The 23,777-nt window shown below is 35.9% G+C and overlaps 2 protein-coding genes and 1 pseudogene across 2 annotated transcripts in view; 1 reads left to right on the top strand and 2 right to left on the bottom strand.

Annotated features, from left to right (window-relative positions):
* The window catches only part of MSH4 (mutS homolog 4), an 89,058-nt gene extending 69,954 nt beyond the window's left edge, over window positions 1-19,104 (top strand). The window contains exons 16-20 of the mRNA XM_032425839.1: window positions 2,626-2,744; window positions 4,087-4,215; window positions 11,515-11,689; window positions 13,053-13,141; window positions 18,854-19,104. Coding sequence (XP_032281730.1) covers window positions 2,626-2,744; window positions 4,087-4,215; window positions 11,515-11,689; window positions 13,053-13,141; window positions 18,854-19,045 — 704 coding nt within the window. The 3' untranslated portion in view covers window positions 19,046-19,104. The remainder of the gene's footprint in view (window positions 1-2,625; window positions 2,745-4,086; window positions 4,216-11,514; window positions 11,690-13,052; window positions 13,142-18,853) is intronic.
* On the bottom strand, window positions 6,703-8,911 carry LOC116645527 (annotated as a pseudogene).
* On the bottom strand, window positions 10,114-10,353 carry LOC116641360 (reactive oxygen species modulator 1-like). The gene has a single exon (XM_032419019.1). The coding sequence runs from the start codon at window positions 10,351-10,353 to the stop codon at window positions 10,114-10,116; it is 240 nt and encodes a 79-aa protein (XP_032274910.1).
* Window positions 19,105-23,777: the final 4,673 nt, after the last annotated feature.

Raw genomic sequence — 23,777 nt, 5'->3', positions numbered from 1 at the left:
GAGGACTCTATGAATCAGAAATGAGATGATTTGTCCTAATACAATGGTTCTCAACCAGGGATGATTTTGGTCCCTCCCCCAATGCACTCCTGGCCCCCAAATTTGACAATATCTGGAGACATTTTTGGTTGTCACAACTGAAGGGAGTGTAGAGTCCAGAGATGTTGCTGAACATCCTACAATGCACAAGACATTCTTCCCTCCCCCTGACACATGTAAGAAAGATTATCCAGCCCAAGACGTTAGTGTGGTGGTTGAGAAACCCTGGCCTAATGTAATAAATTGTAAGGGGAATACAGCAATAATAATATTGACGATACAATACAGATTTATCCTTACTACTGGGAAAGAAAATCAGAGGTGAATAGTGAAGAGTAAATATTTTATTGGGTTTATAGTTGTATTGGAATGAAAAGGACATCTTAGCTAATTTCCCTCCTTTTATAAAGTGATTCATATGTGATAATAATCTTACTTCTATTTGAATAGCTATGAGGAGCTCTGTCCTTTAAAAAAAACAGGCTATGCAATTGGACATCTGTAATTGTTAGAGCATTCATTATACTGACTTGAAATCTGATTTTCTATAACTTCTACTCATTAGTCCTAATTCTTATCTTATATTAATCTCGTTTGATGATAGCCCCTCAAATATTAGAAGAAAATTATTCTACTTCTCATCACTTATTTTAAACCTCTAAAATACCTAAAAGTATATCCAGTATCCTCATATAATTTGATCATAAAGGAAACAGTCAAATTTGAAAGGCATGGAAATTAAGAACATAGGCTTTGGAGCTAGACCTAGCTTGTCTAGTTACTAGCTCCGTGATCTAAGGCAAATCACTTAACTTCCTTGGTTTTCTTATCTGTAAATGAAAATTCTAATAGTACCTAATTCTAAGAATTGTTGTAAAGATTAAGTGAGAATAATGTATGTAAAATACTATGGATGTAGGGAAAGGTATGAGAAAGAAAGAGACTTTCCAGGCAGAGGTAAGAACATATTCTAAAGCAAAAAAACGAAAAAACAAAAACCAGTATGATGTGCCCAAGGAAGGACAAGAAGTCCAGATTCCTTTGTAGAGCAAACAGTAGCTGTGAGGAGTGTAGGATATAAAGCCAGAGACTGGGCAAGAGCCAGATCATGAAGGGTCTTAGGTACTTCACTGAAGAGATTAAACTTCATCCAGAAATCTGTAGGGAGCTATTGAAATTTAAGTAAGAGAATCACATGATGTGTGATGTGAAAGGATTTGCCTTTCACATAGATCATTCTGGCTGATGTATTGTCAGAGGAGAGCCAGACCAGAAGCAAAGTACCAGTGGGGAGCTTCTGTAGTAATTTTTAGACTTAAGGATGTTAGAGAGCCTTTGTGGTGGAGGTAAATACAAATGGGCTAAGGAGAAAGTATGAACATATACCATGTATGCTATATCCTCTCCTTGGTACTTTCACATTTATTTTCCCATTTAATCCTTTCAGAAATCCTGTGAGAAAGTTGTATTTAAGAGATCTGCTATTGAGGTGCGATCATTATAATTACTATTGTTATTTATTTATTTATTTTTTGTTTTCAATTTTAATTCCAGTATAGATGACATACAGTGCTCTATAAGTTTCAGGTGTACAGTATAGTTATTCAACAATTCTATACACTGCTCAGAGCTCATCATGATAAGTGTACTCTTAATCCCCTTAACCGATTTTACCCATCCCTTCACCCACCTCCCCTCTGGCAACCACCAGTTTATTCTCTATAGTTAAAAGTCTGTTTCTTGGTTTGTCTCTCTGTCTCTATTGTTATTATTGTTACTTTTATTTTTATTAGTAGTATCCTGACTTTTGCCTTCTTTTCCTGCTAGTCCTTTTTCCTTAGAGATTGATGCTATTCTTCATCCTTATCTTGGTTTTAAATCCTGGAATAATCAGGAGTTTGTTTCTTCACTCCCTTTATTTCACCATTTTGTTCTATATGCTTGATACTTTTCCCATTCAACTATTTGTATATTTTTATTCTCTTATGATTTTAGAATGCCTTTTATGTCCCATTCCGTATAGAGGTAGTTGCATTAATCAGATTGATTTGCTTTCAAAAGGTGAATATTTTAGATTATTTAGCATGATAACTTCTCAGGCAGAAAAAGTCTCAGGGATGAAAACTCACCTTTAAAAAAAATTAAATGTCTTGCTTTCATTCTAATTCTGGGTATTTCTATACATTTCTAATAACAGATACTTCCTAATACATCTTTCTGTAACAATTTTATCAACTTGAGCTTCATAAGCATTTCCTCCAAATTTTCCTATTTTGAATTTTTTATATAACTATATTATTTAACATTTTTGTGAAGTTTATAATAAATCTTTCTAATGTACTTGAATTTATGCTGTCTTCCATTTATATGTGAGAAGGATGAGACTGGGAGAGTCTAATTGCTGCCCAAGGATATATGGTAAGTGACAGAGCTGGGGCCATGTTGTCTAACTGTATCTCCAGTGATCTTTCCACTACATAATCCTTAGCTAGGTTAATAAATAATCTGAGTTGGTGAGAAGTGCAAAATATTAGTACTTATATTTTATAAAAGCATTTCAATTTATGTTTACTTTATATTTTACAGGATCATATGTTCCAGCAGAATATTCTTCCTTTAGAATTGCTGAACAGATATTTACAAGAATCAGTACTGACGATGATATTGAAACAAATTCATCAACATTCATGAAGGAAATGAAAGAGGTACCCAAACTAACCTTTCCTTATGTTAAACATATGTTGAATTCTTCCACTAATGGTCAATTATTATGTACGAAAATATCCTTATTCTAAAACATGCAGATGTGCTTATATTCCTCTACAAGAGCCAGAGGGCAGTCAAAGACAGCTTCTAATTTCTGTCTTACGTGGAAATGGAAGAGAAGGTTTTATTGAAAAATACAGTTTTAAATAAAAAGCTAGTATTATTGAACAAAAAACATGCTTTCATGTTTTTTATGGGATATATAAAAGACCGTCAGAAAACAATGATCTGTTCAGGACCATTTTGTATCTATTGTTCTTATTAGGTTTGATTTTAAAATAATAGATCACTGTGTTAGAATGCTTTTAAAAATCATCCTCTCGTGTGCCCCTTTAGAATTTTCACTTTCTGTAACAAAGTACGTGTCATCACCTTTTTCTGATCTGAGCAAATATCAAATAGACTTGAAGGGCTAAAGGTATTCAGTATAGCTCTTGAGGTATCTTCAGTAGGTAGGAATTAATGGATCACTGTAGATTTGGATAACTTTTTATAAATAGGGGGAGAATAGTTATTATCTGTGCTACTGTATATGACTTTTACATAATTATTTAGTATGTATTGAGTATCTATGGGAGAATATAGCAATGTACTAGGTGCTTGAGGTGTATTTTTAAATGGTCCCAGCTCTCAAGAAGCTTAGTCCTATAGAAAGGTAAAAGGCCATAAAATTTACTATTGTGTCAGTACATAATGTGGGTGTAATTATAATTTTTGGGAAAGAGGCTAATACTCTTCAGTGGGGAAGGAGAATTTCTGTCAATTAAAGTCTTGGTCTTTGTTGCATGGATTTACATTTATTTGTTTAAATAGGAATCAATGGACTTGGATACTTTTCCCTCATTTTTTTTCTATCTTTACTGGCTATCGAGATGTTAAAATAAACTTGAGAAATAGTTTTGAGTATTTTATGACAATTAATTAGTCATTTGTGGAGAAGAAAATGACCATCTTTGTGTATTATTTAAACATTTAATTCATTGCTTAGTTTTATTTCACTGTTTCTAAAACATTAATATTTTAGATAATGGTTATTTACTCTTTGTTGTCTCATACACATATGCATGTGTCTGTTTATATACATATCAGCTGTTCTACTGGAATTATTAGTCATGAGAATTTTTAGAAGAAAAGCAATGTGTTAGTTTCTACTCAGCTGGTTATCTTTATAAAAATACATTTCGGATGAACTAATGAAGAGACTGGATTTTTCCTCATTTTTTAAAATGGTAGTGACAGCTGTTTGGTTACAATGAATAATATTAAAATTATATTTTTCAGATAGCTTACATTCTACATAATGCTAATAACAAATCACTCATACTAATTGATGAACTTGGCAGAGGTACTAATACAGAAGAAGGTATTGGCATTTGTTATGCTGTTTGTGAATATCTGCTGAGCTTAAAGGTATTCTTCTCTATTCTTTTAAGTGTATTAATTTTGAGTCCTTTTTTTTCTTAAAGATTTATTTATTTGAGAGAGAGAGGGCAAGAGAGAGAGCTCACACACTCGTGAGTGGAGGAGGGGCAGAGGGAAAGGGAGGAGGGAGAGAGAAATCTCCTGCAGACTCCCCGCTGAGCACAGAACTGATATATGGGGCTTGATCTCACAGCTGTGAGATCATGACCTTAGTGGAAACCAAAAGTCCAGTGCTCAACTAACTGAGCCACCCAGGCGCCCCTTATGTATCCTTTGTATATTTATCATGATTGGATTTTACAGGCATCTACAAATAGCTCTTTAAACAATTTTAGGTAATAAAAGTGTACCATAACTTTTATATTTTTCTTAGTTCATTTCTGATAGAAACAGGAACAGCTAGTATGATAGTCATGATGTAGACAAGGAAAGAAGGAAATCAAGAAATACAAATAATATCAAAAGTAGTCACTTGGCTTTAATTTAATCAAATTAAAAGGCAAAACATGAAAGCATTTCAATAATTGTCTCCATGGATAATAACATTGACTGTGATGTCACAACATGAAGTGAAAAAGTAGGCATCTGAGGTCACTTTATGGAAAATTATTTTACTTACCCAACTAAGATTTCATTCCTTTAAAGAAAACAGGTTTTCACAAATCAAGTAAAACAGGCTATGATTTTTGCTCTATTATTAAGCTAATTTGTAAAATATCTCTTTAGATGATCACTCAGAATATATACAGGTATGAAAAAACTTAAAAATATTTTTCCATATTTAAAGTACCTTGAAATATCCCTAAGATGATGTCCTTTACCTTAAATGACAGTCCATAATTTACTATAAAGAAAGAAAAATCTTATTTTTGTGATAGGTATGTGATAAATCAAAAGTAATGTTAAGAGATAACATTAGTTTTTGTAATACTGAATCTATGTCAGTTGATCAGAATTTCTCATAAAAATAAGATATATATATATATATATATATATATTACTTGTTAGGATTAAAAGCTAATTAGTATCTGTGATGGTTAATTTTGTATGTCAGCCTGACTGGACTGCAGAGTACTGGACATTTGGTCAAGCAGTATTTTGGGTGCATCTATAAGGGTTTCTGAATGAGATTTGTATTTGAACTGGTAGACTAAGTAAAGCAGATTGCCCTCCCTAGTGGGGGTGGGTCCCATCCAATCAGCTTTTCTGTTTGTTTGTTTGTATTCATGGGCTTGGTAAATATCAGTTCTTTTATTTCCTCTGTTCCATTCCAGCTCCAACATAAGAAGGGTTAAGAGTAGTTAATCCTATAAATCATCATATAAATTAGAGTCCAAGGGAGACACTGCAAAATAACATGTCCCAGGAGCAGAAACATGACATGTGAGAATTGGGGTCTACACTTGCATGAGAGAAGGCTACATCACAGGGGCAGAAGCTTGGTGCTCTGTTTTTACCCAAGAGTTTAGTTTAATAGGGGGTGGTGGGTGTTGAGTTGGCAAAGGGATGGATGGAGTGTGCTAGAATGTCTGTCATCCCACAGCACCACACCTTCTCTTTGAGGTCTCCTTGGCACTGTTCTCTGACAGCAGAGAAGCCAGAAACACACATGGTGAATGTCCTTCCTTGGAGGGCTGTGGGCTAGAACCTGCCAGGGAGGTTTGGAAGGTGGAGAAGGGGCCATAATTCACTGTGTGCAGCCTAGCACATACACAGACCTGGGGTCCAGGACAGCCTCAGAGGGATCCCTGGGAGCTGCTGGCTTTGTTGCTGCCACCTGAGACAGATGTCAGGGCCTTCCCAGATGTTCTAGACAATTGCAGTGGCCCAGTGAGCTCTTGAGAATCACAGACTTTGGCTCTCCGAGCTGGACTGGGGCAGCTGCACCCCTGACCCTCATTCCTCTAGCTCTCCGTGCTCCTGTACAAAACCCTCCATACCCAGACACGTGCCAGGGCTCCTGCTTTCCTGGCTACACACTGACCAGCAAACCTGCTGCCTGGCACCATGTCTGCCCACCATACCTTCTAGGAGCTGTTCCTCTTCAACTCTGTCCCATGGGATCTGGATCATCCAATCTTATTCTCAGTTCCAGGGATGAGGCCAGACTGATCCAGGCTCTCTCTGTGCCCCAGTGGTGGCTCAGGAGTGGCCAGTGAGTACAGGAGGAGGGTCCTGGCCACAGTGACAGTTTTCAAAAACTTTCTGGGTGACATCTAGGTGAAAAGTTCCCCTTCCTCTGGACACTGTGTCATGGTGGAGGGACCAAACTGCTGTGGCCACTTGGGGACCTAGCCTGAGGTTCACACAAACTCAGGAACACCAAATGAGAAGGCTAAAGAGAAATGGAACTTGATCCTTGGTCAAACAGACCTTGGAATCCACCCTACCTTTGGATTTTCAATTTCCATGTTGGTAAAGCCTATTCGGGCTAGGTTTTTGGATGTAGCCAAAAAGCATCTTGACTTACTGTTTTCATAAGACTCCTTTACTTGTGGACTTCTTGGCTAAATGTATTAACATTTGTTTCTTCTTCCTAAAAGTCAAATTTTCAACATGGCTGTCCATGTAAGATTGATAGTTTTGTTCCATTTGTTCTTCTGTTGGCTGGTGTAAGCCACCAGGTTCTCTGCGTACTGCAAGAACATCTTTAAGAACTTTAGATACTCATAAGATTTTTTTCCATGAACCACATGAATGTTGACCAATTCCAGTACAATCAGTGATAAAATTGGGTAAAGCACAGGAGACAGAAACTTAATACTACTTCCTTTGCCTGGAACACAACATTCTGTCTACCCACTGCTAGTGTCTCAACTCCGTGGAGGCAGCAACCTGGCTGGACATGCGGGTGCAATGTGTGCTGATGTTTCGAAGCATGATGAGCACTTCCAGAATGGTTCTAGGACAGAACAGAGTTAGGATGGGGTTGCCACAGAGTTCACAGATTACCTGGGGCCACTTCTCAGCAGGAAGATTGTCCCAAGTCACTAACAACACAGTGATTCTCAGGCAGGTGGTAATGCAGCTCATACATGATTTTTTTTTAAAGATGTTATTTATTTATTTGACAGAGAGAGACAGTGAGAGAGGGAGCACAAGCAGGGGGAGTGGGAGAGGGACAAGCAGGTCTCCCGCCGAACAGGGAGCCCGACACGGGGCTCAATCCCAGGACCGTGGGACCATGACCCAAGTTGAAGGCAGATGCTTAATGACTAAGCCACCCAGGCACCCCATCATACATGATTTTTTAAAGAGCTGCAAGCATTTGTTTCAGAATTACTTCTAATCTGGCTGCTTCCTCAGCTTCTTCAGGCAAAGGCAGGAGGGGCCAAACACTTATGATGCTCTTCTCACAGCTCAGCAAGTTTTTTTTTAAGTTGAGAAATTGAATGGAAGGGAACACTGTAGCCTTCTGCAAGACCAACCAATGATTTTATTACTGCTTTTTCCTTAAGCGTTGATAACAGATCTTCGTCAATGAATCTGGGTAAAAGTACAATGGAAAATGCAAGTTATTGATTTGTTGCTTCTTTTGGAAATTTAGATAAGCTGATTTCCCCATAGCTTAAATGATCTCTTATATGGGGACTCTCCTGATGGTTCAGGAAATCCCAAAGAAATTCTATTGCAGGCTCTCCAAGGAAAAGAGGAATTTGATTGATTTTTACCATCATTCAAGTGTTTTGCCAATATTTCCTCACAGGTGGTATAAAGAGCTGTTGACTCAGCAGTCAAAAGTCTTTGTGGACATTTGTTAATGGCAAAACTCTCCTAAGTCCTGTCTCTAGCTGTGTCAATAACAACATGGCACAGTTGGCAAACCTGTGTGACTTGAACTTGATTAATGCAACTTCTCAGTATAGGAACATGACTTTTAATATAACAGTGTATTTCTTCATTACTTCTAATACTGTAAGTACCTCAAAAGTAACAGCAGGGAAAAGAGCCAAATCCTCAAGGTTTGTAAGAGCTCTGAAAGGTCGGCATGCCAATGCAAATTTAGTTTGTTGCAAATAACTCTTCAGCAGCTGACCCAATCCTGCTGTCAACAGTATCATCATTGAACAGTAGTTTGGAGGGATTTCTTGAGGGGACACAAACCCATGCCATAAGATGCTGTGTAGACTGAGTCCACATGGAGATCCAGTGAAGACTTTTAGTATGTCTACCACGTACTAGCAAGCTCCTTAGATGCAAGCAGATCTCAAAAGAAAGGGGCTTTCCTGGGGTACCTGGGTCGTTGAGCATCTGACTTGATTTTGGCTCAGGTCATGATCTTAAGGTCCTGGGATAGAGCCCCGCATGGGACTCTGCACTCAGGGCAGAGTCTGCTTGGGATTCTTTCCCTCTCCCTCTGCCCCTGCTCCCCTCCCCCGCATGCCCTGTTGCAAGCCCTCTCTCTCTTAAAAAAAAAATAAAAGGGGCATTCCTTCCCATTCAGTAAAAATATATTGCCCGAAGCCTGTTCTAGACACGCTGTCAGTTTCATTAAGCTAAAAGAAATAGCAGGAGATTGAAGACTTTCCAAAACATCAGATATTTCAGGAAATAACTCTGCAAAAGCTATCCACTGCAGCCATGGTGTATATTGAATTTCAAACTGCTCCTTGGTCAGAGATAACAAATGTGAGTGGACAGCCTCACAAACAGGGCGCAGCAGCCTCATGCTTCCCCCCGTAATCCACATTCTGGGCTGATTCTGTATCAGTCACACAGTCTGTGATTGTCTTCCAGCATACTTCACCCCTCTGAGTTATAGTGCCATTGATATCACAGTTTTCTCTGACTTCAAATCTGAGTTTACAGATCACATTATAGGACTCAGGGAGAAAGACTAGTGGTAATAGGATCCTCTGTTAGCATACTATGTATTTGGGAATTTCAGCCTGGGACCTGGGAGGTAAGGGAACTGGCCCCTGGAAAAATCTGGGGGTAAATACAGCCCCAAGGAGAGGGAGGGTAAGGGGTGCGTCTTTGGGGTCAGGGTCAGGTGCCCATCTTCTCTAGTTGCTCACTAGGGTCTGGTAAGGCTGACCTGCTTCTGCAGTGATGCAGTCACAGTGGAGGCTCAGGAATGGTGTCCTAGAGCCCACATCAGGGCATGCCTTCCAGCACACCGCCAGGGCTGCCAGAAGGGTGTGGCCAATGCTGCACCTCCTCCAGCTCTTACTGTAGTGGGCCTGAGCACACCAGGAGTGTGCTCACTGTGCACAGGCACCCTGGCTCCCATCTGCTCTACCTCCATGACTTCCAGCGCCTCCCATCCAATCAGTTTTGAGTGGGGCCCAGTTGAATACCTGAATAGAACAAAAAGGCTGCCCTCCTGGGAGTGAGAGGGTTACTTCCTGTCTGACTGCTTTCAACCTAGAATCATTTTTCCTGCCTTTGGACTAGAATTGAAACATCGGCTCTTTTTGGATCTTGAGCCTGCCAGCATTTGGACTGGAACGACACCATTTGCTCTCCTGGTTCTCAGGCCTTTAAACTCAGACTGGAACTACAGCATCAGCTCTCCTGGGTCTCCAGTTTGCTGATTGCAGATGTGGGGATTCTTCAATCTCCATAATCATATGAGCCAATTCCTTATAATAAATCAAGCTCTCTCTCTCTCTCTCTTTCTCTACACACACATACACACACCCGATTCTATTTCCCTGGAGAAGCCTCACTATTACAGATTTTGGTATTGAGAGTGGTTCTAGAGCAACAGAATTTTAAGGATGAGTTTTCTGAATCGGTTCTGGGGTTTCTGGAATTGACTCTTTAATCTGATTAGATTTATTTTATTTTATTTTTATTATTTAACTCAAAGACTTGTTTTATTATAGTAAATGGGCGGGGACTGATGGGAAGGGTAGATGTAGTGGGCAACCGTGGCCCTGACTAGTATTGGATGCCCATCCTGATGGCCACGAATATGTTAAAGATGCCACCACTCTGCATCATGGTTTTCCTGATCCCGTCAATCAGCTCCCAACCCCACATTCCAATCCTGAGACAGGAAAAAGTACCCAAGAGCATCCCAGCTGCCATGCCCACTGCATAGCCCATCATGAAGCCCATCTTCACGTGGTTGAAGTAGCTTGGCTGGGACTGTGTGTATGGCCCCACAGCCACTGGCATCCTCTCAGCGTTCAAGTCCCTGCGCCATGGTGCCCCCACCTCACCTCTAATCTGATTAGATTTAAAGATACTAACAATTCTATTTCTAGTAGTAAAGAGTAATAGGTTGGTTTGATACATAAATTTTGAGGACATTAATGTTATTATGAACATGGTCCTCAAGTTCTAAATAGTTTACTGGACTTCTAAGTATTTTTCTGTTGCTTTATAAATTTGGTTTTATACCCCTTTTGATTTATTGAGTAAGTAGTTGAGTTTTTTTCATTTTTCTGTCCTATACCTCTTGCCATCCCCCTTACATGGCTGATGCCATTTGCCAGCCCAAATATTTTCTTTTTAATGTCTTAACATTTTATTTTTCCATTAATCACATATTTATAGTTTTTCCTGGTAATATCTTAAGAACATAAACAATTATTCAAGTCTCTGTCTAGTTTAGTAACTCACAACTGGAAACCATGTGCTGGTCATAAGTCACTTGAACCATCTGCATCAATATCACCTAAAATACTTCTGGAAAATGGAGTTTCCTGGCACTCCACATTACAACTACTGATTGAGAATTTTGGGGATATAAGTACCAAGAATTTGCATCTTTAACAAGCTCCCCAGGGGATTACTAAAGTTTGAGAATCATTGTCCTAAGCATTATTCTCCATCTTTTCTTTCTTCCCTTTAAGTACCTAACCCAAACACAAGGCAAATCTAAAAACTAAACCCTTTGCGATTTTGAATACCTAAGACAAACCATTGATTCCACTTTCCAAAAAATAGTTATATGGAGGGAAGCTACTTTTAAAGTAAAATTTTTTTAAAAGTTGAGGGAAATGTTATGATTTTGTTTGTAGATTACTTTTCTAATAAATGATTACCTCATTTAACAGCTTTATTTCTGGTAAACCTCATCTTTTGAATATCTTCAGATTTTTTTTAGGATTTTAGTTTTAAATTTGTTCTCTTTCCTATAATGTAACATACATGTGATGTGTAAACATAATAAACATGTTTCTTTCATTGAATATAAATTTGCAAAACATTTTGAAATGAATTGACCATTATTAGTTTCATTCCTACGCCTCTGCCAAGCTACTTGGAAAATCAAACTAAAATTTTTTTCTGGTTCATTTTAAAAATACTGACAGTCATTATTATATATTCTAGGCATTTACACTGTTTGCTACACATTTCCTGGAACTATGTCATATAGAGGTCCTGTATCCTAATGTAGAAAACATGCATTTTGAAGTACAGCATGTAAAGAACACTTCAAGAAATAAAGAAGCAATCTTGTATACCTACAAAATTTGTAAAGGACTCACAGAAGAAAAAAATTATGGTATTGCATATGGAAATTATATCTATATAATATCTATTGAAACACTACATATTCTCATAATTCTTCTCCCTTTACTTGGCTGTCAATCTAAGCAGCTTTTCCTGTCAAAGAATGCTTTTGAGTGCTTATGCTCTAAGACTGTATTCTCTATGTCAAGCTCACATTTTATGTATATTAAGCTTATATTTAAACTTATATCAACCAGTACTTATGTAGAATTACAACACATGAAAGTGCCAGAAGTATTAGTTTCTATTCTTAGAAAAATGTAATTTAGCTTGTATTTGCAAGTTATAAATGAATTGAAAATTGTATATTTCACACTTTTTCAGTAACATCTATTTTCTTCAGATGCAGGGAACTTCATAATCTAAAGTCTTAAAAGGGAATGTATTATCAAACCATATGATACTTGTAAACTTAATTAGATATTTTCTATCTAAATCATTATGTAACATTATAAAATCTCATGAATTCAGAAAATTTTTAATTGATCTATACATATAAGTTCCTAAAATTATTTTAGCTATGAATGTGACCCTTTGAGGAGGGGAAAGCATCTTTGTTTTGCTATTTGAAATGAGAAATCAACTGCATAACTTAATTTGTATCAGATATTTAATTTTTATAAGCTTTAATTTCATCTAGTAAATGGGGATAATTTTCCATATATGTAGGGCTTATGAAGATTAAATGAATTATCAAATATGAACTGTTTAATATAGTACCTAGCAATTAGTAACTTCTCAATAAATGTGTTAGTGTTGTTTCTATTGCCTCTAAAATAGTACATACAATAAACTGTTAGCACACAGTAGAAAGCCTATGTGGCATTTATACAATAAAATTAGGCTCAGGGGAGAATACTAGATAGTACTTTGAATTTGCATGAAGAATAGTCATCTATAGTTATATCTTGTGAGAAATACCTCTCTTGGTGATCTACTAGACAGATGAACATTCAGCTGTACAGTTATCTCTGTGACTAGGGTTATCTCTCCTCCCTTGCAAAGCTCATATTCTTTGACCTTCTATTAACCAACTGCATTTGTAGTTGGAATTTCATTGTTATTAAGTTTTCTAGTTACCCCTTTTCTTTTCCCTATCATGTTTTCCTGACTGTCTCAGATGTATCTTGAGAGGTAATTGATATTCTAATTTGTCATATGTCTTGGACAACTAATTAAGTATAATCGGTAAATTGTCATCCAGAACTTTGGAAAACTTAATTTTGAGAATTGCTAAGTTGTTCAGAAATGCCTGTAGAATAGAAGTCTAAATCTGTGAAGAAAAGATTATTACTGCTTAAAATAAACGTAATACCTGCTATAACAACATTGAAGCCCCATTGTATTAATTTTAGGATTAAAAGCTGCAGAAGTCTCATCACTCCCACCATCAATTGTCTTGGATGCCAAAGAAATCACAACTCAAATTACCAGACAAGTTTTGGTAAGAAACTTCTTAGCAATAAGAATTGGTTTTCCAATTCAAGAAAATACTTTTAGTGTACATTTTTATAATGGTGTTGTATCTAAGTATATAATAATATTAATAATTAAAACATTTAAATAAAAACCTAATTCTAAATAAGGCAAATCTTTTTTTACTTCTCACAATTTTTTTGGTTTGGTCTATTTCAACCTTTCCCAACAAGTCAACTAATAAGATAGTAGACAAAGGTTAAACAGTTCAGTTCCTATAATACTTATTGCTACACTAACTTTATGATGAGAAAATAAGTCTATATAAAGTAAGCATTACAAATAAAAATCACATATTCCCTAGGTGGCTCAGTCAGTTAAGTGTCTGACTCTTGATTTTGGCTTAGGTTGCGATTTCAGGGTTGTGAGATCAAGCCCCGAGTTGGGCTCTGTGCTGGGTATAGAGCCTGCTTAAGATTCTCTCTCTCCCTCTCCCCCCAGCCCCACTCATGCTTGTTCTCTCTAAAAAATAAATAAAAATAAAAATTACTATGCACCACACTTTCATATCCTTTAAAATAGTTTTTAAAACTCTTATCTATTATCATATATAAGCCTCATGACTCTTCATGAAGTAGTTAGGTCTTTCTAATATAAGATTAATAATAAAGCTGTTATTTTTACTCATGTTTTTACAACTGAGGTTCACAGAGGTTAAGTGTTTTGCTAGGAAGCAGTAGATTTATCTCTGAACTCATGTTGATTCAAAATTTGGAAATCTTTTTTTTTTTAATATCAGGTTGCTTTATGTTTTAAGAATGCAGTGTGTTCAGTAAACTAAGCTAGGTGCATTATGAAATTTTCTTCAGTGGTAATGGTTTCCTTTGTCTTTCCCTCTTTCTTAACCTGCTTTTAATTTTTATTGTATCCCTTCAGTCTCTTGAGCTTCCAGACTATATGACTTTACTTGCCTAATCCTCCATTTGAATCTCTTCAACAATTTTGGCAGTGTCATGCTTCTGAAGATTCTCTCATTACCTAGTTCCTCAGACGTCATCTTGCCAAATTCCAATTATGGCAAGCCTTCTCCAGTTGCCTTCTAGGCTTTGGCTTTCCTAATAATGATTCTCAAAATATATTCAAGACAAGCTAATCTTATCTACTGTCAATTCATATATTCTACCTTTAGTCAAATATTTTACTGGATAGTTTTTTCCCCTTTTATTGATCTGTATAGTTTCTTTAACTCTTTCAAAACATTTCTACTCTTCCTAAACCCTCAATGTCCTCACTGTACAGAAAATTCACTTCCTATAGTTTTTGAGAGACTTGAGGTTATCGTGATGAATCCTTGAACTTTTTCTCCTTAAAAACTCTATTTTGGGATTTCTGTTTTTCACCCAGTTCTCTTCCTTTCTATCTCAGAGGAAGAGATTACCTTTCAACTTATTTGAGGTTAACTTTTCTACCTTCTTTCCATCTCCAATAAGATATAACTTCATAAGTTTCCTTTCTTCTCTCTCTTTTTTTCTCTCTCTCTTTTTTAAAGATTTTATTTTTTAAATAATCTCTACACCCAACGTGGGGCTCGAACTCACAACCCTGAGAGCAAGAGTCACATGTTCTACTGACTGAGCTGGTCAGGTGCTCCATTTTTTTAAAGATTTTTTTAAAAGTAATTTCTATACTGAACGTGGGGCTTGAGCTTACAACCCTGAGATCAAGAGTCATATGCTCTACCAACTGAGCCAGCCAGGCACCCCTTGTTCCCATTCTTCTCTCTGCATCCTTAGTGTTTATTCACTGGCTTTTCTTTTTCCTATGAATATGCTTAGGTTTATCCTAAGAAATCCTTCTTTATTACCTTACTTCTCAAAAGATATTTCTTTTTTTTTTTACTGCCAACTTCTTAATAGTAATAACTACTTACTTCTTCCATTTTCCACTTGCAAACTAGATCTTGTCATCATGCCACTGAAACTTTCTTTGTAAAATACCAACTAATGATGAACTCTTATGGCCTCTTTTTCACTTCTCATCTTCCCTGGTCTCTCCATGGTATTTGATACTACCCTTCTTTCCCTTTTCATAATTCTTCCCTGTCTTGGCTACTATGAAATTGTCCTCTCCTGGATGTCTTCATTTTCCTACCTCTGAATACCCCTTTTTTTCTTTCTTCACCAGTGCTTTTTTTTTCTTTTCGAATTTGTATTTAAATTCTAGTTAATTATATAGTTTAATATTGGTTTCAGGAGTAGAATTCAGTGAGTCATCACTTACATACAATACCCAGTGCTCATGATAACAAGCACCCTCCTAATACCCATCACCCATCTAGCCCACCACCCCCACCTCCCTCAATGAACTGTCAGTTTGTACTCTATTGTGACTCGTCTCTTACGGTTTGTTTCCTTCTCTTTTTTCCCCCTCCCTCCCATATATTCATTTGTTTTGTTTCTTTAATTCCACATATGGGTGAAATCATATGGTATTTGTCTTTCTCTGATTTATTTTGCTTTAGCATAATACACTCCATCCATCCATCCATCTTGCAAATGGCAAGATTTCATTCTTGGCTGAGTAATATTCCATTGTATATATATACCAATTCTTCTTTATCCATTCATCTGTTGATGGATATATGGGCTCTTTCCATAGTTGGCTATTGTTGATAATGCATGTAGCCCTTCGAATCTGTATTTTTGTATCCTTTGGGTAAATACCTAGTAGTGTAATTGCTGGGTCATAGGGTACTTCTATTTTTAACTTTTCGAGGAACCTCCATACTGTTTTCTAGAGTGGCTGTACCAGTTTGCATTTCCACCAACAGTGCAAGAGGATTCCCCTTTCTCTGCATCCTTGCCAACATCTGTTGTTTCCTGTGTTGTTAATTTTAGCCATTCTGACTGGTGTGAGGTGGTATCTCATTGTGGTTTTGATTTGTATTTCCCTGATGATGAGTGATGTTGAGCATCTTTTCATGTGTCTGTTAGCCATCCGGATGTCTTCTTTGGAGAAATGTCTATTCATGTCTTCTGCCCATTTCTTAACTGGATTATTTGTTTTTTTAGATGTTGAGTTTAATAAGTTCTTTATAGATTTTGGATATTGACCCATTATCAGATATGTCATTGGCAAATATCTTCTCCCATTCTGTAGGCTGCCTTTTGTTGATTGTTTCCTTGGCTGTGCAGAAGCTTTTTATCTTAATGAAGTCCCAATAGCTCATTTTTGCCTTTGTTTCCCTTGCCTTTGAAGACATGTCTAGCAAGAAGTTGCTGCAGCCGAGGTCAAAGAGACTGCTGCCTGTGTTCTCCTCTAGGATTTTGATGGTTTCCTGTCTCACATTTAGGTGTTTCATCCATTTTGAATTTATTTTTGTGTATTTCACCAGTGCTTTTTATCGTTCTGCTTATTAAATGAAAGTTTTCCTAAGATTTTGCCCTTCCTTCTGTGTTTAAAACTATATTCTTGGTGAGCTCATCCTTTCCTTAGCTTCCATTTTCACTTCTTTTTGACCTTGAATCTATATATTTTTCTCCGTATTTCTTCTTGAAATCTCAACTTATGTTTTCACTCTTTAATAGGACCAAAATTAAATTTATCATATGAAAAATCTTCTCATTTCTTTGCTTCCAAATTTCCTAGTGACCCATTAGAATAATCTTTGAATCCTTCTTAATCACCTCTTATTAGGACTATGCAGTAGATTCTCTCTTTCAATCCATCCTACATACTTCTACCAGATTGTCTCTTTTTTTTTTTTTGCATTGTTTACTTTTTCTTTATTATGTTATGTTAATCACCATACATTACATCATTAGTTTTTGATGTAGTGTTCCATGATTTACTGTTTGCGTATAACACCCAGTGCTCCATTCAGTACGTGCCCTCTTTAATACCCATCACCATGTTAACCCATCCCCCCACCCCCTTCCCCTCTAGAACCCTCAGTTTGTTTCTCAGAGTCCATAGTCTCTCATGGTTCATCTCCCCCTCCGATTTCCCCCCCTTCATTTCTCCCTTCCTACTATCTTCTTCTTTTTTTTTTTTTTTTAACATATATTATTTGTTTCAGAGGTACAGGTCTGTGATTCAACAGTCTTACACAGTTCACAGTGCTCACCAGATTGTCTCTTAAGCATAACTTTTATCATGTTTCCCCGTTCAGAAACTTTTGGTTGTTTCTTACCAAATTAAAGTGAAACTCCTTACCCTACTGTTAAACATTTTCTATGATTATTTCTCAAAATATAGTCTTAGAATTACCTACATTAGAATCACCTGTGATATCAGGGACCATCCTAGATTTTTGAAGATTTCCTATGGCTTAGGAATTTACATTTTTAACCAGTCTTCTGATGATTCTTAAACACACTAAAGTTTGTTAACTGCCGCCTTATGGTCTCCCTTTGTTTATTACCCCAACCTTAGATAACATTTCTCAATTTAACTAAAACCTACATTTCTGCCACATTGAGTTACTAGTCATTTCATCATTTTGACCTGTGTACCAGGATTTCTAATGTATCTGCTCTAGCTGTTTCCTCCATCCAGAATGCTCTTACTTCTGTGTTCTTCTATCCGTCAAGAGTCATTCCAAATATTCCATCCTACTTAACCTTTTCTTGACCTGAGCTGGAAATGAGTTCTCCTTCCTCTGAATTTTGAATCTCTCTCATGAGACTTATCATAATTACCTAAATCAGTTGCTTATGAATATGTCTCTTTCACTATAATAATATGTCTCTTTCATTGAGCCTCTTGAGTTCCATTGTGATGTCAGGTAGACATTTTTGTATCCCCCATAGACATAAACACAAGGTTTGGGGCCTGGAATATAGATGATAATAGATATTCAGTATTTATTATTTAGATAATAAACTGATAGTTGATCATTCAATGTATCAAATAGATGGGTGAATACATAATAATCTTATTTTACCTCATGGAGTTGGATTCATTTTTTTTACAGTGAAAGAAGAAAAATATCTTGAATTGCTTTCTATTGAGAAAGAGTTAGAGGGATTTTATTTCCCTTAGTAAAGGGAAACTCACTGACTTTACATTAACAGTTAAGATTGAAAATGCTAATTCTTCTATCTAGCTCAGGAAACGAGGCCTTCTAAAGGCCTTCTAAAATATTAGAAAATTCCTGTTTTAAACATTGTTTCTTGGGCATCCTAACTATAGATTGTTAAGAATTGGCATAATTTCAAGTAGCTATTTATGGCACTTATTTTCAAAATGTAATTTACTCCTGAAGCAATGTATGTCTTAGACTCTAGCAGATTCTATATATGAAATCTCTTGAGAGACAAGCAATTTACTGTTGACCCATTCTGTCTACCAGTTTATCTATTGGGGAATTAAAGTAGGAGATAGCAGAGTACTACTCTGGGTGACATTTAAAATGAATACTGCATAGCAATGATCAATTATGTTGAGTGAGAAATTTTACCTATTTAGCAGATTTTTTTTCGTTGAAAAGTGATTTTCAAGAATATAAGAATCTGTCATAAAGTAGTAAATACTCATGAAAAGTTTTATTCTTTCAAAACCATATTTCTTTATTTTTTCTGGTACGTTCTTTGCTAGTTGAATGGAATTGACTTATCCAAAGGAATTAGTTACCTTTGGGTTCTGTATTTCTATGAAAGGAAAGAGAAAATTGCCAAAATTTTAAAACAAATTCATAGTAATCATATTTTAATTTTTATCTATATTTTTTCAATAACAGCAAAACCAAAGGAGTACCCCTGAGATGGAAAGACAGAGAGCTGTGTACCATCTAGCTACTAGGCTTGTTCAGACTGCTCGAAACTCTAAATTGGATCCAGACAGTTTACGAATGTATTTAAGTAATCTCAAAAAGAAGTATGAAACAGATTTTTCCAGGGCTGAACAAGTTTCAGGAAAGACTGAAGAATAATAACAATTCACATCATGTACTAGTAAAATAATGTATCTTAATATGGGGAAGCTAGAATTCATTTTTCCTAAGAGCAAAAGAAAATATTTGCTAAATTTTATGTCTTAATGGAAAATTGCATTATACTAACCTCAGAATTATCATCTATATATTGTCTATAAGAAAATATTTGTTATAACTTAACATATGAAAACCATTGAAAGGACTGTTTTTTATGTTAGAAAAATGTTAATATAACATTACAGTTTTTTCTCATTTATGAAAATTCATGTTATTAAGTCTTAAGTGTATTTATACTTACAAGTTATGGTTTAAAATGTTATTGTAAATACTTTAGTTTTGGGGAAAAAAGCCTTTTTTTTTTTTCCAGTCTGGAAACTTATGTGAGTTCTTTTACACTCTCTTCTGAAGCAATAAGACCCTATGGCTTAATAATTGCTTAATTAGTACCCCCAAATTCCAACACTGGATGCTTATGGAGTTTGTTAAAATGATACTGGGAATTTTAAAGTATTTTTTTGACATTGAGTATAGTTCTAAAGGGTGAAAATAAACAAATAGATATTTTGTAATGCAGAGAATGTTTTTGGAAGGAGAGTTGCCATCACCTACCCTTTCAGTTTTCCAAATACCAGGCATTCCATTTTCTACTCACCAACCTCTTTTCCAAGTTTCATTTTTGGCCATCTTTTTTAGGTGAGTAACCAAAGCAGCAGAAAGGTAATACTGATTGATTTGCCTCAGGGAGCATTTTATAGAACTCTTTTCCGTAGGCATGTGGCTTACACCATCATTTCAGAGTTTACCCGAAGGTCATTCTTGTTTCATAAATGGACAAAAAAAAAAAGGAAGACAATCATTTGGTCATTACCTGTAAAGAGCAGGGCTGTTGTCTTCTCAAAACCGTTTTTCTACAATTCCTTCTTACATAATCTCAGCACAAAGGCCCAAGATGGGAAGTTATTCTTTTCTTGGACAATTAAGTATCTGGAACTCAGGGTATACATTCAATAAACTGTAGAATTCATAGTAATTTGGCCAAAAAAATATATTCACAGACTGGTTAGGGCCCTATTTTTTGTTAATGTATGCATATTTTATAAAATCTAATCTTTTTTACTGTATTAAATTCTTAATAGATATATTGAAAAAGTTATAATTTGAATGACATACATACTTTTTGAAATGTAAATGTAAATTAGTATTCATATTTTAGTTTGATACATATTAAACATCCCATTAGACTACTTATATTCCCTATTGTCATGTTTTAGAAAGAGAGCACCACAATATTTGAATTTGACCATTAGCCATTTTTTAATTCACAGTCTTTGAAATGAATTATATTTATGTAGGCATTCCTAAGAGCAGTTAGATAATTTAGGTTTGCAGGAAATTTCTAAAAGGAACTGAGGATGAAAAGGGCATGGCAGATTGTTTGGGAAGAAAAGGGAAGGAGCTATAAAAGGCAGAAGGGGAGTATGCAGTGGGAAAAAAACAGGCAAGCAGAGATAAGTGCAAAGTATTAAATATGCAGAATATCATTTCCTTAAATATATTAATTTCCCTTTAGGTTTAATCCTAATATTAGATTCCACCAGACTTTTAAGAAATTTTTCATGATTTAGATCTTTTGATGCAGAAACTGTAGCCAACTGATTAATCCCTTTTATTTTAGGTTTAGAATACTGAAATAAAAATAAATTTATATCTTCTTAAAATTAAATTACTTTTTCTTCAATCGTTTTGTGTGTAGCTGAAACATACAAAAAAGCAAATTAAATGAAGATATAATTATTATGTTGTGGCACTATAGAATAGAAGTGAATACCAGGGAGACAATTCATTCTTTAATTTTAAGGTCTATTTGCTCTTCTCTTCAGTACCTTTTTGCTTTGCCTTTCTCTAAAATTATAGATCATTATCTCATAATCCAGCCTTTTAAGATAAATGTTCATAATGTTGTAGCAAACTCCTTTAATTTCCACCTCAAAGCCATTCTTTTAGTCTCTTCCACCTTTCTCCTCACATAAAGTAGTCTTCTTTAAGTCTAGGATTAAGGTATGTGGGAGTCGAAGAAAAAGGCAGCTTATACTCATGCTTAGGAAGTAGTGCATTTGTTTGTTTTAAAATTTGCATACAGTAAAATTAACTCTTTTTTGATGTAAAATTTTATGAATTTAGCACATTTATGGATTCATGGAACCACTATGACGATCAGTTTCTTCACCAAATACCAAACAGTTCCTTCACCTTCACATCATTCCCTTAGTACTGTCCCTTTGTTCAAATCCTTCCCCCTGACCCCTAACTTTAACCCAGCAATCACTGGAAATCAAGCATTTCATCCCTATAGTTTTGTTTTTTCCATAATGTCCAACAAATGGAATATATAGCATGGAATCTTTTGAAACTGGTTTCTTTTACTCAGCATACTACTTTGTAGAATTTGTCCATGTTTTTATGTCCTTTTATTGCTGACTAGTATTTCATTGTTTGTATGTACCATAGTTTACCCATACACTCATTGAAAGACAATTGGGTTTCCAGTTTTTGGTGATTATGAATGAAGCTGTTTAAACATTCTTGTATAGATTTTTGTGTATTAAGTTTTAATTTACCTAGGCTAAATAGGAGTGGAATGGATCTGTCATCTTGTAAGTATGTGTTTAACTTCATAAGAATTTGCCAAACTCTAAAGTGGCTCTTATATTTTGCATTCCCAGCAGCCATGGATGAGAATGTTCCACATGTTCTCTAGCATTTGGTATTATCAGATTTTTTAAAAATTTTAGCCATTCTAATAGGTATGTAGTGAGTAATGCATTTTTAAATTTTAAAGCTATTCTGCTAACTCTTTAGCAAGCAAAAGCTACTCTGACTTTTTTAAACCAAATTATATCACTATCTTATATGCTAGTGTTAAAAAATATTCAAATGTTAATAAATTGTGTGTAGTATGAACTTCCTGCATGCTTATTTATGAGCTTAAAATATGCTCAATTGTAATTAAATATACTTTAGTTAAGTATATAAATTCAATTCTATAATGCATTTGTACCTCACAGGAATGAAAATGGAAGGAAAGGAAAAGCAAATGATCTAGTTATATTGCTACTTTGCTATTTCCATTCTATTTAGAAATTTAAATCACACAGTTGTTTATCTTACTATAGGACCAGAATGAATACCCTTTTCCTATAAATTGTCCAAATTTTGATAGTCCCCAGATTGCAAGTAGACAGTGAAAAAGGCTACTAAGTGCCATAATCTACTAAAATGGATCCTAAAATAGATAGTGATGAGGTGAGAAACAGATTTTCATTGTCAAGAACTGTGATGGTGTATTATTTGTTTCAGAGGTACAGGTCTGTGATGCAACAGTCTTACACAATTCACAGCGCTCACCATAGCACATACCTCCCCCAGTGTCTATCACTCAGCCACCCCATCCTTCCCACCCCCCACCACTCCAGCAACCCTCAGTTTGTTTCCTGAGATTAAGAATTCCTCAAATCAGGGCACCTGGGTGGCTCAGTCGTTAAGCGTCTGCCTTCCGCTCAGGTCATGATCCCAGGGTCCTGGGATCGAGTCCCACATCGGGCTCCCTGCTCGGCAGGAAGCCTGCTTCTCCCTCTCCCACTCCCCCTGCTTGTGTTCCTGCTCTCGCTATCTCTCTGTCAAATAAATAAATAAAATCTTAAAAAAAAAAAAAAAAGAATTCCTCAAATCAGTGAGAGGGGGGGTGGGGGAATGGGTTAGCCTGGTGATGGGTATTAAAGAGGGCATGTATTGAATGGAGCACTGGGTGTTACATGCAAAAAATGAATCATGGAACACTACATCAAAAACTAATGATGTATGGTGATTAACATAACATAATAAAAAAAAAAGAACTGTGACGGTGGAACTATGTATGGTGATGGATGTTAACCAAACTTACTGTGATCATTTTGCAATATATACAAATGTTGAATAACTATGTTGTATTCCTGAAACTAATATAATGTTGTATGTCAATTATACCTCAATTTAAAAAAAAAAATTGTGAAGGGCCTGAGACTTTTACCTTACTTGCAAACTAGCAGTTTAGCTTACCACAGTTTCATGTGTGCTGTCAGAAGACAAAGGATTCTTGGGTCAGAAACAAGACTTTATTGCTAATGGCACATCATGCAGCATGAGCTTCATGTTTGTGTTGGTTTCAGGTATCCCCATCCTCTAAGATATGGAGTGGTCCAGTTAGATATGTACACAGTGGATTTATTCTATAGCTGAGGAACCCCGAGCTAGGGAAACCCTTTTATTATAATGAGCTTCTAGCAAACCTGCTTGACCTTTTTTTCCAGAGGAAGACATTACCTTTATTATACTAGACCCTGAACAAACCTGCCTCTGCTCAGAGGGGTACACTATCTCTGTCTTCCAAGGCTGTTCGTTATACAAACATCCTTAAAAAGGTAGTCAAATATAAGACAGTTGGTGCCTCTGCTCAAAAGGCAGAAATGTGAGAGACCTGTGGAAAATTGTCTCCCAGTTCTTTTCTGTGTATTACAGCAGTTTGACCACCTTGTTATATAGAGAAAAGTCTAGTACCCTACATACTTAAAAAGAAAAGAGCTAAAAAATTATAGTAGAATAAATTTTATTTTTTTAAGATAATAAATTTCTTTGCAACTAAATATACAGATTTAATTTTCATTTTGATGTTATGTTGGATCAAAACTATTCT

This window comes from Phoca vitulina, unplaced genomic scaffold (genome assembly GCF_004348235.1).
Source record: "Phoca vitulina isolate PV1807 unplaced genomic scaffold, GSC_HSeal_1.0 scaffold2, whole genome shotgun sequence".
NCBI classification, from domain to species: Eukaryota; Metazoa; Chordata; class Mammalia; order Carnivora; family Phocidae; genus Phoca; species Phoca vitulina.
The sequence above is the reverse complement of the archived record's forward strand: the minus strand, read 5'-3'. Positions and strand labels throughout refer to the sequence as shown.

What these genes read in the sequence shown, in the direction of transcription:
- LOC116641360 (XM_032419019.1), bottom strand. Translation starts at nt 10,353, where the DNA reads ATGCCAGTGGCTGTGGGGCCATACACACAGTCCCAGCCAAGCTACTTC.